This window comes from Mauremys mutica, chromosome 2 (genome assembly GCF_020497125.1).
Source record: "Mauremys mutica isolate MM-2020 ecotype Southern chromosome 2, ASM2049712v1, whole genome shotgun sequence".
NCBI lineage: Eukaryota > Metazoa > Chordata > Testudines > Geoemydidae > Mauremys > Mauremys mutica.
In genome coordinates, this window is record NC_059073.1 from 67,399,160 (window position 1) to 67,415,021 (window position 15,862).

At 43.2% G+C, this 15,862-nt stretch overlaps 1 protein-coding gene across 2 annotated transcripts in view; it reads left to right on the top strand.

Annotated features, from left to right (window-relative positions):
* Positions 1 to 15,862, top strand: part of CA8 (carbonic anhydrase 8) — a 48,147-nt gene that overhangs the window by 19,630 nt on the left and 12,655 nt on the right. For both annotated transcript variants that reach the window (XM_045005563.1, XR_006576954.1), the window contains exon 4: positions 12,287 to 12,382. In XM_045005563.1, the coding sequence (XP_044861498.1) occupies positions 12,287 to 12,382 (96 nt within the window). The remainder of the gene's footprint in view (positions 1 to 12,286; positions 12,383 to 15,862) is intronic.

Sequence of the window (15,862 nt, forward strand, 5' to 3'; positions counted from 1 at the left end):
ATTTGCATGGTTAAATGATATATTTTAGCCTGACTGAACACCTGCACCTTGCTATTTAACAACACAGGCTTTGCTCGTTCACTTTTTTGCTTCCTTTTTGTGTTGTGGGATACACAGGCCTTCTGCCTCGCCACTAAGATATTCTCCAACAGCCTCTATACTGCTTCTATGAATTTTAATTTCCTAACTTTCCCCATCAGGCTGTTAATAACTAACTTCCTATTTTTTAAAAAAAATCACCATTTTGAAATTGAGTGCCATGGTAGTATTCCTTGGTATGATCCCCCCCTGAAGATGTGGAACTTAATTACTGAATATTATGGTCAGTCGTAGTGGCTCAAACACACTTGCTTCCTAAAACAATTCAGCAGTAAGTCAGGTTTCTCCCTTTTAAATGCTCACACAAACTATTGGTTATGGTAGTAAGAAATTGTTTTTCCAAGTCATGCCCTCATGTGACATTGTTTACTCTGTACTTGGGTAGCTGAAATTACACATTACCATTCTACTAGCTTCTATTGCCTTTCAGATCTCACATAAATTTCTGGGCCATATCCTAAGCCAGTGGTTCTCAAACTTTTGTACTGGTGACCCCTTTCACATAGCAAGCCTCTGAGTGTGACCCCTGCCTCCCTTAGATATATTTAAAAGTGTTTTTAATTTATAACACCATTATAAATACCAGAGGCAAAGTGGGATTTGGGGTGGAGGCTGACAGTTTGTGATCCCCCCATATAAGAACCTTGTGACCCCCCCCGAGGCATTCTGACCCCCAGTTGAGAACACCTGTCCTAAGCTTTCACTAGGGTCCCTTTGCACTGTAGAAGCTATAAAAGGAACATCATACCAGTTCCAAATGGGCAGGTAAAGATTCCCTTTACTTCATACACTCTCCTCTACTTTTGTATCATGTTGTGGATAGAACCACAACATGATGCCCTCTGGAAAACCTGAACCTATGGAATGTCCTTTAGGGCAGTGTGTTCCTCCACCTTTTTGATACCAGGGAACGGCTTGCTGCCTTCCTAAACTGTGCCAGGGAGATCTCAGGGACCAATGCCGGTCCATGGATTGGTTGTTGAGAAACACTACTCCAGAGCAGTGGTTCCCAAACATATTCCGCCGCTTGTGCAGGGAAAGCCCCATGTGGGTGAAATTGAGTGCCATGGTAGTATTCCTTGGTATGTTCCCCCCCTGAAAATGTGGAAAACCTGAACCTATGGAGTGTCCACAGGTTTGGCCGATCGCGGCTCCCAGTGGCCATAGTTCACTGCTCCAGGCCAATGGGAGCTGCTGGAAGCGGCGGCCAGCACGTCCCTCGGCCTGCACTACTTCCAGCGTCTCCCATGGCCACTGAGAGCCACGATGGGCCGAACCTGCGGACACGGCAGGTAAACAAACCAGCCCAGCCCACCAAGGGCTTTCCCTGCACAAGTGGCGGAACAAGTTTGGGAACCACTGCTCTAGAGGACTCTACTGGCTAATATAAGTTAGAGCAGTCCTTAGGATGCTCTAATTTATGTCAAGGGCAGGTTCAACCCCAAGGCCAAGGGCAAGGGTGATGATGGCTCACCACAGCTTTTGCTTTCCCCCACAGTTGTGCCCTTTGACTTCATCTTTGTTCTGATTGAAAGCCCTATGCATCCTAATTTTAATAAACTCAGATTTTTATTCATGCTGAATCTACCTCATAAGTATTATTCTCTACACCAGGGATCAGCAACCTTTGGCATGCAGCTCGCCAGGGTAAGCACCCTGGTGGACTGGGCCAGTTTGTTTACTTGCCGTATCCACAGGTTTGGCCAATCGCAGCTCCCACAGGCCGCGGTTTGCCGCTCCAGGCTAATGGGGGCTGCAGGAAGCGGCATGGGCTGAGGGATGTGCTGGCTGCCACTTCCCTCTGCCTCCATTGGCCTGGAGCGGTGAACCACAGCCTGTGGGAGCTGCAATTAGCCAAACCTGCAGATGTGGCAGGTAAACAAACCGGCCTGGCCCACCAGGGTGCTTACCCTGGCGAACTGTGTGCCACAGGTTGTCGATCCCTGCTCTACACAGAAAACCTATTCTTCCTAAGAAGCTTTCTCTATAGCCCATAGATTCTTTAATACATAATAATACTTCTTTTCCTTTTGTACCAAAACCATCTTTCTAGAATAAATTGCAGCAGAAATCATGGTATAATGCAGTTCATTCTCATCTAACTAGTACACAAAAGCCAATTATTATGAGATCTTCTCCAAATCTCAGGCTTTCCAACTCATCTATTTGTGTTTTCAAGCTTCCTGCATTGGTATATAGGCATTTGTAATTTTTATGTGAAATGATGCACTCATTTATATGTAACCCTTTGCACTAGGATGCCTCTACTCGATTTCTCTGCCTTTCTTCTGGTGCAATGTAAATTAGATATGAAATGTGAAGGAGAGCAAGGAAAAATACAACTAGGTGGAAAAGCTCAGGAGTTGAATCTGTGACTCACCCTCCATTTTGGGACTGTAAGCATGTAGACTCACCCCTGCGGCACCTCCTGCTGGTGGTCTCAGGGAATTAGCTCTCCAGCCATTGGAGCGCCCTCTGCAGGCTGGTGTCCTGCTACCACTTGGCCCCTGTGTCCCTCCCGGACCCAGTGCCCTGTTATGTGGGGTGCTGCCCCCTAGCAGTAACCTCTCAGTCTTAGGGTCTCCCCTCCCCAGGGAACCCCCACCCACTATCCCCACCTCACCTCAGTATAGGGCTACTGCCAGTCATTGTCTAGGCCTTACTCATCACTGGCAAGGTTGGGTTTGGACCTGCTGCCTTGGCCTACCCCTGGGCTGCCCTCTGCAACCCCCAGTACTTATTAGCCCAATGCTAGGCCACAGCCTGGGGCTTTCCAGGCTGGAGCTCCCCAGCTCCTCTGCCTTTCCCCAGCCCTGCTTCACTCAGGTACCCTGTCTCTAGCTCCCTGCAGACAGGCTCATCTCCCTCTACAGCCAGAGGGAGACTGTTTGCTTGACCTCCTGGTTCAAGCCTTTATAGGGCCAGCTGGGCCCTGATTGGGGCATGGCCCCAGCTGAGCCTGCTTCCCACTCAGCCTGGGCTGTTCTCCCAGCCCTCCAGCCCTCTCCCAGGGCTGGTTTTAACCTTACAGGGACCCAGAAGAGGCTCCTCTGCAGCCATGCCACATGATGGAGGAGCTCAGCAATTTGGAGGAGGGAAATTCAAAGGGGTGCTGGGCAGTAGTCATTGTTGATGGGCATGCTTCCCTCTGAACTGGGTTGCTATTCATGCAGATATCTGTCTGGAAGTTAATGCTGATCCTAGCAGCTGTAACTTCTACTCCAGGCTTGTATTGCACTTTGTCTTTGTCCGAGATGGCCATTCCACAGTGTTCATACAATATTTAAAACCAGAGGGAAATCAGGTTTGGATAGGATATATTTGGATACCCCTCTCGATAACCTTTGTGATGCTTAGCTCACCCAAACAGAACATTGGAATCTCTTGAGCTTGAGATACACACAGAACTCATAGGGACAGTCTTTGTCTTAAGCCTTTAGAAACATGCTTAGCTGACAACAATACTGGCCTAAACAAACTGTTCCAGAGATTACAGTACCTAGTTGCACAGCTAATGGGAAATTTCTGTGTAACCTAGTTCTGACGGAGAAACAAACAGGCTCCCAAGGATTAATTTAATTTGACATTGCTTGCATAAAAGAAAGGAGTCTTTGTAATAATTAGCCCCTCAGTGAGAGTAAGAATTCAGTCAATAGAAGAAAATGAACAGCTGATTACAAAAATAGCACATGCTCAGTAATCATTAGTGAAGTTACAGTAGCAACAAGATGTTTTTCTAACTTTGATACAGTTTAAGCTGTGGATCTGAAAAATGATTCTTCATAAATGGCACCATATTATTGTACATATCTGCTCACTATGATCCTCATTCTGGCCCCACATTGCCAGACCCTCCCACAAAATCCACCAATGGGCATGCCACATTTCTGCCTTCCCATGGGCAACAAGTAGTGGAGCAGATATATAGAGAGAATCCACAACATACTGTTGTGACGTTCCCCTGGTGTTATCTGGACTAGTGATCTGGTAGGCCACTCCAATCCTTGACTCTGGGAGCCAGCCTTACCCTGATCTGCTGTGAGAATCCCCATTCCTGGGCTGTTCATATACAGCCTCTGGCATGTAAGCTGCTTTGATTGTGCAACCAAATGAAATAAAGGCAAAATGCATTCTTAGCTGATTGTAACACTTTCAGTGCCCTTACAAACTTAGATGCTTCTCACCACAGGCTGGCTGGTTGCCCTTCAGCCAGGCTCTCCCCTTTGATCAGAGCTTTAGTTGCTTGGAGGTGATGTCTGTAGATGGAGGTTGGAGAGAGAGGAAGAGCATGACAAATGTGTCTCCCTTTTATCATGTTCTTTCTTCCCTCTTGGCTTTGTCTCCCCCACTTCAGAGTCAGATGAGCATTACCTCATCGCAGTCCCTGACTGACCAAGGGAAGGGGGGTGACTCACTCAAGAGTCCAACAGATCCTTTGTTGCTGCCTAGGCCAGTGTCCTTTGTTCCTGTGAGGCTGGGCTGGGTTCGTCCCATACATGCCCTGATGAGGTGTGAACTGCCCCTCTTTTTCTGGAGAGTTTTGCCTAGGCTTGTTTTAAGCCACAAGGACACACTTTCAGCCTCATAACTATATACATGAAATTACAACCTATAACATTACCATAACAACAATGCTCAGTGCATCATGAGCCTTCCAAAGACACCCAACATGACAAACTTTGCATTGGATACCACACAATCATTTTATAAGGATGAACATAGGGGTGCAGGGGGTTTCCCCAAAGCACAGAGTGTCACAACTGTGAAGTTTAAATCCTCAGCCATACTATTCATAGAAGTGTGGAGAAGAACTCAGTGTGGGAAGAGCACAGCTGATAAGCTCATTAGCAGAACTAATGCTCAGGACCACATCACCATGTTAAAGGGGTGCCATGGGCCATGGCTGCGAGCTGGGGGAAGTGGCTACAGCCAGGTTGTGCAGGTGCTTCATGCTGCATTCAGTTCTCTCAACCAACATGCTGTTGCCTTGTGCAGACTTTTTCTGTCAGAGCCCAGTCCTGCTGCCACTGAGGTCAATAGAAGTTTGCCTTTGAGGGAGCATGAGCTGGCCTGTAATTGCTTTTCCAGTCCCAGCTGCTTTGTTTACTATTAAAACTGTCCTTTCACTAGTGCAGGATGAATAGTTCTTTATGTTTGTCCAAATACCAAATGTGGGTTTCATAATTCCTCTCATAATAGTTAAAGGAAGTAAAAAATATTATATATAATACTTTTTAATGTAGAAAAACCAGGCAAATTATTCCGTATTGTGTAAATGTATAACATACTTATAGTCAGGGCTGGATTAAAGCTAAATGGGGTTTAGATCCACCAAACTTTTGTGAGCCTATCTCCCTAGACAGATGGCTTGCTCAGCCTCCCTTTCCCAGACAGACTCTTCCTCCCAAGGGTGAGCCCATTCCCTTGCTCAGAAGTGAAACAGGCCAACTCACCCTAGTAGGTAACTGGCTCCCATTTGCCCACCACAACCACTGGGCCCAGATCTCAAAGATCCTACGCCAATCTGTACTGTTAATCAGATGTGTCATCCTAAACAATGGGCTGCGATTTATTTATTTTAAAAGAGAGCTTTTCCATACAGCATCTCAGGAGGGGTCTGTCACTCAGATGGCAGCTGGATATGGGAATGTGGCAGTACAGGGCAGGGCGAATAGTGAGTCAAGTCAGGCATAAGCTTAGAAGACTAGGTAACATTGCAATCCAGCGTTTGCACTGCTGGATGTCTGCAGCCAGGTACCTGATATAGCACTTCCTGACTAGGTTTCTCCATGTGTAAGAGTAAGATTGGCTGACATCAGAGCTTAATTGCTCACTTTTGTTCTCTGTGAACTCATGACCCCTTTGAGCTGCATAGAACAGCTATTGCCATAGTCAGGAATAAACTTTTACAAGATTCTCTGACTCTGTTATCGAGAGAAGCTGGCTGCCAGAACTAATAAACCTATCAGCAGTACAGAGAATGCCTCTGATTCCATGTCAGGCTCCAGCATCCCAGGGCCCCATCTTTTCATTCAGACATAAAAGATCTTGCTGTGGTGGCCTGGAAACAGAAAGGCCTGGTTTCCTAAATCAGGGCTAGTCAATCATTCTAAAGTCTCAGGTACATCGTTAACATAGGGCCTGAAGCTCAGGTCCTTACTGAGTTCGTATTCAGTCCTTACTGATGCAAACCTCAAGTTAATGTCAGTGGGGATTTTGTCTGAGTAAAGCCATAAGAACTGAGATCACTGCATGTTTGGATTAAGGAAGGATGGAGTAAAAACTAAGTAAGGTCCTCAGGATATGGCCCCTAAAGAAATAAATATTTTTCCTAGGCTCAATTCTTAGTTTCTTAGTGATACTTAAGAAGAAACTTCTCTCTAACTGATGGCAGAACAAGTCAATTTTATCAGCGCTGTGTTATTTATTTACCATTTTAAAGGCTTCAGTTCACCTTGAAAGGAACTCGCTACTAACTTGCCACTCATCCAGCTACAATAAAATCCTCTGAATTATTATTTTCTCCTCCAAGGAAAATAAGTTATTCTTTGATAGCTGTGGACCTTTTCGTAGTTTTATAAACAGTTTGTGAAAATACTTCCGATTGTGCACCTGACTGGCAGAGTAGCAGAGTAGCTGACTCTTTTTGGCTCAATAAAAACATCATAACCACTGAAAATCAAAACTTTAGCTTAGTAAATTGTACAGAACCTTTCTGGCTGTACTGACATGCTCAGCTTGTTTCTACTCTGAATGAAGGATGCTTTAAAACCACATAATGGGAAACTGCCAGTACAGTCTAGTGGTTTCAATCTATTATTTTACCAGATCTGTGGTTATATTCATATCAGTCTGGTATCACCAATGCGTGCTCTTTATATGACTGCCTCAATGTAAAATGAAGGTTAGCAGAATATTGTGCATTGGTCTGATAAGGATCAAAAAGTTAGCATCACTCTCACAATAGTGAATATAAATTGTTGCATGTTGGATGGGAAGTGAAGCTATGGAATGTATAGTTTACAAATGCATCATATATTTGTATTATAAAAATCTGCAAAACTGTTGGGATCAGTTCTCCCAAGGTGGACCTCCAACTCCCATTAATATTAACAGGAGTTGTTTGTTCTGTCAACTGCGGAACGTAGGCCTTAGAATTTAAATAGTATAATCTTTGTTGGTAGATGGGTTTTCTTTTCTTTTTTTGCCACCAGTAGTTGTTTTTATTTTTGTATCTCATGTTGTCACCTGACTTCTGTATGCCTAACCATATTAGAAATAAAACAACTAACAAACAAAAGAACACACAAACAAAAAAAAAGTAAAAAATAAATGCTAGTTTCCTAAGAGCAGAATTGTTTTTCCACTTGCTTTCTGATGTCTTCCTTTCTTGGTTCCCCCTTGGTGGACCTATCTATTTACTTATATGGCCTCCATCAATTTAGCCTCTGAATGATTCCCAAGTATATAAGACTAGAAGGAAGAGGTACAGTTTTGAACTTTCTTCCTCCCCAGTCTGGAGGAGAATTAGCTTGATTGGTTTTTTAAGGAAGCTATAAATCTATTTATTTGTTTAAATGTGCATGTATAAAGTCATCAGTGCTAGAGTGAATGCAGTGAGGCGTGTGGTCACTTTAATAGTATGATTTGTGGTCATTTCTCATTCTGTTGCTTGTCTACAAGGCCTTTGTCTCCTTACTTGTCTGTGATGTGCCATGCACAATGTCTCCTGGAGCTCTTCCAGCAGGCACTGGGAGCGTTCTCACTGTAACCCCATTAGGAGCATGCACTGTGTGTTTACCTGAGGGGGTGGTGTTGTCTCCCCATATTTTCCTGCCACTCTGAGCTATGTAGTGGTCACCAGCAGAGAGCAGCGCCTGTGCTCAGGAGAATACCGGGCCTTCCACTGTAGCTGGCCCCTGTCTGAGGGTACGTCTACACTACCCACCGGATCGGTGGGTAGCATTCTATCTATTGGGGATCGATTTATTGCGTGTAGTGTAGATGCAATAAAATCGATCCCCGATCGCTCTCCCATCGTCTGCTGAACTCCAGCAGTGCGAGAGGCGGAAGCAAAGTCGACGGGGGAGCCGCAGCCGTTGATCCAGCGCCGCGAGGACATGAATTAAATAATTTTAATTCGATCTAAGATACGTTGACTTCAGCTACGCTATTCTCGTAGCTGAAGTTGTGTATCTTAGATCGACCCCCCTCTTCCCCCCAGTGTAGACCAGGCCTCAGGAGTGTGAGGGAGGGAAGGCTCCTTGCACATGCAAAAACCAGGCCCAATCTGTCCCTAACTAATGCTCGTATGCTCCCATCTGTCATCACAGTTAAATTCAGTCTTTTAATTCATCCCATCCTATTCCGCCACTCTCTTATAACCCTCTGCATCCATTTTTATCTCCTAGTAGTAACTGTCATCTCAGTGCTTCGGTTCTGCACCCACAAGGTGGCTCAAGCAACCTCTGAAGCCAAGGGACAGAACCAGGTACACAGAGCCCTGCACAGATACAAAATTTGTGTCCTCATCTGATCCATGAGCCACAAAAATGGTCCGTGGATGTGGATATCCACTACAGGGCTCTACAGATACAAGAAGAAAAGAGCAGTTGTCCTCCTTTGATGTGGACCATAATCATCCTGAGCTCCACCAGCCTATTATTATTATTAATTATTTCTATTACAGCAGGGCTGTAGTCATGAGCCAGGGCCCATTGTGCTAATTGCTGTTCAAACACAGAACAAAAAACAGTGGTCCCTGCCCCCACAGAGTTTACAATCTAAACCTAGGGTATCCATGACCAGAGTCCTAAAGTCTTAGAAAGTTTTGGGTTGGAAAGTCCTACAAATGTCCCCCTAGTGCCTGCCCAGGACTTGTGGCAGGATTGATTTAATAATTATTTAACCTGTTCCTAATTGATTGGTGTCTACACTAATCCTGAATATCTCCAGTGTGGACATTTCCACACCTCCCTTTGGCAGTTTGTTCTCTTGTCTAACTTCTCTTCATGTTTTAGGACTAAATACTGACATCTACTACACCGATGCATAACTAGTGAAGGGAAGGGAGGGAAAGAGGCGAGGAAAAGGCATATGGAGCCTCTTCCCTCCTGGAAAAGTTTAGGGCAGAATATTTTGATAGTACTAAGGAGAGCTCTAGAGATAGCATGCTAGCATGTCAGCTCACAGCACTTCCTCTCCAAGTGTTAGTGGTCTGTGGGGATGTGACTGCTCTTCAGCCAGCCGATACATCCTGTGGTTAACTGTATGTGCTAGCTAGAAACAGGTAGTCATGAGCTTTGCTCCAGGTCAGAGCAGCAGCAAGGTGCACTTCACAGCACAAATCCTCACCAGGGTTTCTGGAGCACAGGATGCACCTCACAGGATTTCCGCTTCTCCTTGTAGACTGGCCACAGCAAAATTTGATCACTAATGTGTTTTTCTTAAAAATTATCAGTTGTGTTACACAGAGATTGGAGTCCCATTGTACTGGACAACATACAAACTCATAGCAGTGGACAGTCTCTGCCCTGAAGAGCTTACAATCTAAATAGATAGGCGAGACCCAGCAGGGAAGGCACAGAGAAGTGAAGTAATTTGCTCCCCAGTACACAGCAGGTCAGCTTCAGAAATAGAACCCAGGTCTCCTATACCCTAATCTAGGACCAGTCTGCCTCTCAACAAGTAAAGGGTGCTGACGTTGTGCTATATGGGGCTTGGACATTCTCCCCCCTCACTGAGGAAAATCTCAAGTCATGCATTTTCCTTTTAGAACTTCAGAAAATGACTTGTTGCAACGTTGCTGACAGAATGCAGAAAAATGTCAGATTACAAATGTTACTTCTTTGAATGTAACAACACACTGAATGTCATGGTGGCTTTAGCTCAGATCTGCCTGTTGACTTAGTCAAAGTAATGAGCTCTCTAAACGTTCAAGACCATTGTTACTGTCACAGAAGGAAAGGTTTATGCTGACATTTAAAATAAAATTAATAGCAGTGATATGGGGTATTGTTTTCTGCAGTACCAAGGACATTGCCATCACAATTGAGTCACTGGAATGTTATTCTTTTTTGGGTGTCTGTACAGACCTGTTTGTAGGAAGTAGATTTTTTCTTGTTAATTTCAGGGTTTGTTATGCTCATGGGACTGCATGAGCCCCCTCTAGTGGCTAATGTAATATCTGCAAATTCCAGTCTAATCAAATAATGTAGCATTTTGGACAAATAGTCTGACTTAAGGTATAGACATTGCCTTCTAAACTAATTGGATTGTATTAGTTCATCTTTTTCCTAGAGACAGCATTAGTAACTAAATTGTCTTTATTTGATTTTTTGTTTTGCTTTTTAAAGAATCATTTAATATTAAAAAGTGAAAATGGAAATAAAGTTTATGAAAGTTTCAAATGTATGAAAAGAACAAAGTTACAAAAGTTACAAAAGGACTCATTTAAATAGTAAACTTAAACAAGATGTCAAATAGACTGATTTGTTCCTTCATACTCATTTGCTTCCAAGTAAGGTTTTATGAATGCAGGACGTACAGGGACACAACTTAGTTCTGTGTCTTGTTTTATCTGGTAATTTATTTGCCTATAACTTCTGTAGCTATGGGTAAGTGTTTTTTATATTAGCACTGTTCAATGCAAGTGGACTTTCTAATGAAACTTAGCTTGGAGTTTTCTTTATCATGTCAAATATTTGTGTTCAGAATGAATAAAATGATCTATTATGCTAATTTGATTTGCAACAGTACATTTAAAAATCCTTCATTGATAATCAGAATGATAATCAGATTTGTATGTTCGGTTTCTATCTGAGCTGAAATAAGGGATGAGGCAGCAGTCTGAGGGCTTGATCATGGGAGATGCTGAGCAATCTAAACAAACTCTCTGGGGGTGGAGAGCAGTCATCACTGCTTGGGGGTGCCAGGCAGAAATGACAGAGAAAAACTCTATTTTAAAAACTCTTTTTTGTGAAACTGGGAAAAATGCTAGATAAGCAGGTGACATTTTAACCCCTCAAACATCTAACAGTGCAAAACATCGATCACTTGATTTGACAACAAGGAATTAAATTTAGGTTTTTTTGTAGCTGTTTTATCTGTATGGAATGTGCCATGGCTGCTCCTAGATAAACTTAAAAGCAGACATGCTTGAGTGGGGGAAACCTCTGTAATGCTATGGGCCATAGCCAAGGAGATAACATGTTATCATTAGTGCTGGAAACAGTCAGCTGTTTGAAATGCATATTGCCATTGACTATATAAAGCTGTCAGTCTTCCCTTTTCTTTCTTTTCATTAACAAATTGCTTCTATGACAGGGGTTCCCAATTCTTGCTGGGGAGCTGTACCAGTTTGCCAGAATAAGACCTCCCTTTTACCAGCCAGTGACTACTGCTTCCTGTTTACATGTGCAGCTACTAATTCAAGCCCTGATTCAGAGAAGCTGGTTAAAAGTAGCTGGATGTCCACAGGCTTTTATTGGCACTTTGGGGAGGGGAAAAGGCAGTTTAATACACACTTATTATCCACCAATACCTTCATCTCTTGCATCTGCAAGCTGCCTGTCTCCACTTCTCCCCAGTCATGCTGCCTGTGTTTACCTTTTCCCCATTTCCCCTTTTCCCAACCCATTACATTCAATGAGCGGGGGTGGCGGGGTGGGGGGAGGAGAGGGATTGTTCTTCATTGCTGAGGTCCCAGTGGTTCACCATTGCAGTGGTAGTTCATGAGACGTACTATCAAAAAGGCACAGCCAGCCAATTAAATGAATGTTAGGAAAATCCGTGTCCACAGCCATGCTCTAACGTGGCGAATATCAATTTGAGGCTTGGAAGAGAGCTAGCTGGCAGTGATGGAGGCCATGCCGATGGGTTGAGTTTGCTGAGTTTATTTCAGTGCCTCAAAATGAGGGAGTACACCATTTGTAATGCACAGTTACCACATTGATCCATGCCTTTGTCATGGATACTTGGCAGCTGAATGCAAGGCATCCTTTCTGTGGTTAAAGTAGGAGGGGAAGTTATCAACAGGACCTTCTTTCTTACTGGACTTATAATGGTCATCATGGGATTCCATCTTTTATAATATGTGCTGGCTTTTCAGCTAAAATCACCTTCCTGTTTCTCAGGTACACAGAAACTTTTACCTACTGTTGACATTGTCTGCATCATTTCGTTTTAGCTCCATCTAATCCACTGGAACTCTACACGGTACAGCAGTATTGACGAGGCAGTGGGGAAGAAGCACGGGATAGCTATCATTGCTCTGTTTGTGCAGGTAAATATTTTACTGTGGTGATCACATGTTATCATTTGGCCCCTATAAAAGAGTCCCCTTCTACTTTCTACTGTTAGTGATTTCAGAAAACAAAAGAAATCGACAGGTGCTTGTATTCTAATACAACAAGGATTTGTCTACACGTATCTGCAGTGTAAATGGTAACTAAAATGATATTTGATTAAAAGCAACATATTTAAAATAATCTAACTAAAGAATGGAAAACATGCCATCTAACTGTCTTGTCCTGCAGCCTTGTCATGTCATATAAGCTAAAGAGCAGTGGGCTGGGTGGGTACTTGGATGCCATACCTTTAAAGAACACCTAGGTGGCAGCAGGAAGTGGTGTAGGAAATTCAGAAGGTGCCACGCTGCCTTCTCACTCAGTCAGTGCTACGTGGTTCTGTGCTGCTGCAGGTGCTGTATGAAAACTGAAGTGCTGACCACTTCTTTGTTCGTTAAAAGTCCCACGGCACTCTTAATAAGAAATAGGCTGTTAGCTCTGATGTTCTGGCCAAACTTCCGCTGAGGTAATTACATCCTGTCTTCGTCAGTTCACCCTGAAGTTTCAGTTGGAAAAGGAAATTCTTAGTTTCTTGTCCTAAACTGTTGTGTACAGCAGCATGGTGCTACCTGTAAATGGTGGCAGTAAAACATAGGCCTGTGCTGGGGCAGGTGTGGAATCACACCCCTCCAGTGGGAACAGAAGGAGGTAGTGTGCCTCTGGGATACGACACCTCCTAGAGCTCTCAGGGACCACGTCCACTTAAAGTTTGCTCCCTTCCATTCTTGGGCAATCCTGTTATTCAGGCCATGGGAGATACGGGGACAGGAGGGGTGTTGTGTGGATTAGTCTCCACTTACTTTGTGGCCCCAGTGCTGCCAATGGGGGTAACCCTGTAGAGAGTTTGTGCTAGACCCAAGGACACCAGCATAGTGTGGCCTCTGCACGGAGTATAAGGTGGGGAGAGACTTTCCCTCTTCAGACACATTCGATGGGGAGATGCTGGGTCATGGTGCTCACAGGGCAGCCCATCCTGAAAAGTCAAAAAGAAAGGAGCTGTGTGGCCTGTTGGTGACCCTGGGAATTAATTGGGTGTTCATGTGATCCCCTGACTCTAAGTGACACTAAGTGGCTTCGAGAGCTGTGAACCCTATGAACAAAGCCAACCAGTTTTGATTCCCAGCCCCCTCGTGAACCCAAAGCATCGATTTCACATAACCCTAGTCATGACAAGCAGTGAGCGGTTCCATTTAAGGAGGTTTGAGGAAGAGAATTATGATTCACATTTAGATCAAATGGATTTTCTTTCACAGTTGTACTGTTAATTGGTCATATTCCATAATGAGCTTCTGAGCACCTCTGAGATTTACCTCTATTTGAATGTAAAGGTACATTGGTTACAGTCTCAGCGCTGAGATAGAATTGTTAAACAGTAATGCTAGAAATTCTCAGTTCTCTCAGCTTCAGATCTTACAGGCTTATGTCATAATTGCTTATGTAAGTCACCCTCTAATTCCAGCAGAGGTAACTTTGGAGTCACTTACAAAGTTACATACAATTCTTAAATAAATCTTTGAAACATAACCAATATCTTTTTTTTTTACTTCTGTCTCTCGCCATAAGCATTCCATGGTGTTTTCTTATTAGCCAAGAAAGGCTCCACATAATTAAAAATTGTCTAAAAAATCATAGTTTGCTTTATGCTATTTATTAATGGCATAAAGTGAGAAAACAAATTAAGTCACATTTCTTTTCACTTCTGTTAAAGACAAAAAGAGTGATTTTTTTTAAGCCACTGCTGTTTCTAATTGCTTCTTGGAGGTTCAAACTCCTACTGAAACTTTTTGCCTCCTAAAAACCTATATGCAGAAACACATGCCCTAACAGCCCCAACACCACTAGTCAGTTGAAGTGTTGGGTGCTTTTTTTTTTTTTTAAAAACTATTCCTGCCTTGGTGCCAGTTCCCTCTGCACTCCAATTCCACCCATGCACAGGCATTTACAAAAATTTGGCAGATTAGAAAAAAAGTCAAATTTTAGGTCTTTCAATCTTGTCAGCATTCTTATGAATGTAAAAACACTGTGTGGGAGGGCTTGTTCTGCTCTCACAATGCATGGTGTAAGTTAGGAAGAACTTTGCTGAAATCATGAGGCATGGTTACATCAAAATCAAGCCCAGGAAGTTTTGTGTGTTCCTGATTTTTAGGGAGGGATTTTCAAAATCACTTACTTAAGAGCATGAGTCCCACTGGAAGTCAACGGGTCCTGTGCTCCTAGATCACTTACGTGCTTTTGAAAATGCTCCCTGTATTTTATTCTATTGCCCTTGTTATACAGGAGGTCTGACCAGATGATCAGAATGGTCCTTTTTGGTCCTAGGAAACTGTGAATCTATGATTCTATTCTGTATGGACTCTCACACCCCCTTTACCATCTTAGTATCTGAGCACCTAGCAATAAGGCATTAAGTAATGTGAATAACATTGGTCATATGTGGTTCATTCTTTCTCTCATCCTCTCCAGAGGGGGAGAATTGTGTGTTTTGGCCTCTGTAGGTTTTCTTTTTTTTTTTAAATATGCCCAGGCTGCTCTATTAGTGCTTATGTACCTAGCTCAGAAACATACTGCATTTAAACAATGACATTTTGTAAACTATATGAGTGCATTTGTGCCCATGTACATGTGCATACAGCTCTTAATGAAGTCAATGGCAGGTGTGCATGTATGTGTGAGCATATGTATATATTTCAGGTTAGAATCAGATCCTGGTTCTACAATGCAACTTGGCTACTTTAAATCTACATTAAATAATCAGGATCTCTCATTTTAAAAATTTCTTTCTACATGTGTCTTTTGTCCGCTTCTCAAAGACATTCAATAAAGGTATGGGGTGAAATCCTGGCCCCATTCAAGTCAATGGGAATGTTTTGCCATTGAATTGAATGGGGCCAGGATTTCACCTTTGGAGTATAAAAGGGGTGTGGATGGAGGGTGAGGTGGGGAAGAAAGGGGTGAACTATGATTCCGCACTTCTCATCCAAGCAAACTTTCCTTAGCTTCAATGAGAGGTTGTCCTCAATAAAGAGTGGAGCACACAGCCTCAGCTGTGCAATACTATGGGAACAAACTCAAAGGTTTCTGTCATGCTTGTGTACTAAGTTATTTTCTATGTACTTTTCTAACAAAAATGTGTAAGGACAAATTATGGCCTTGGCATTTATATCTCACAATGCTGCATGGCTTTGACCCCTACATGAAGCATGTGCTGCACTATTGAGGCAAAACAAGGTGAGTTCAGGCTTATCAGCCTTGACTTTGACTTTTTTTAAAAATTCTGTCACTTTCTGTTACTGTTTTCAAGTTACTTAAACCTAGTTTAATTCTGGCCAATGACTTTATTGTATGGGAATTAGTACCTCTTGTTTGTAACAGAATAGTTGGTTAATCCAAGGTTGTGTACAAACAAGCACTGAACT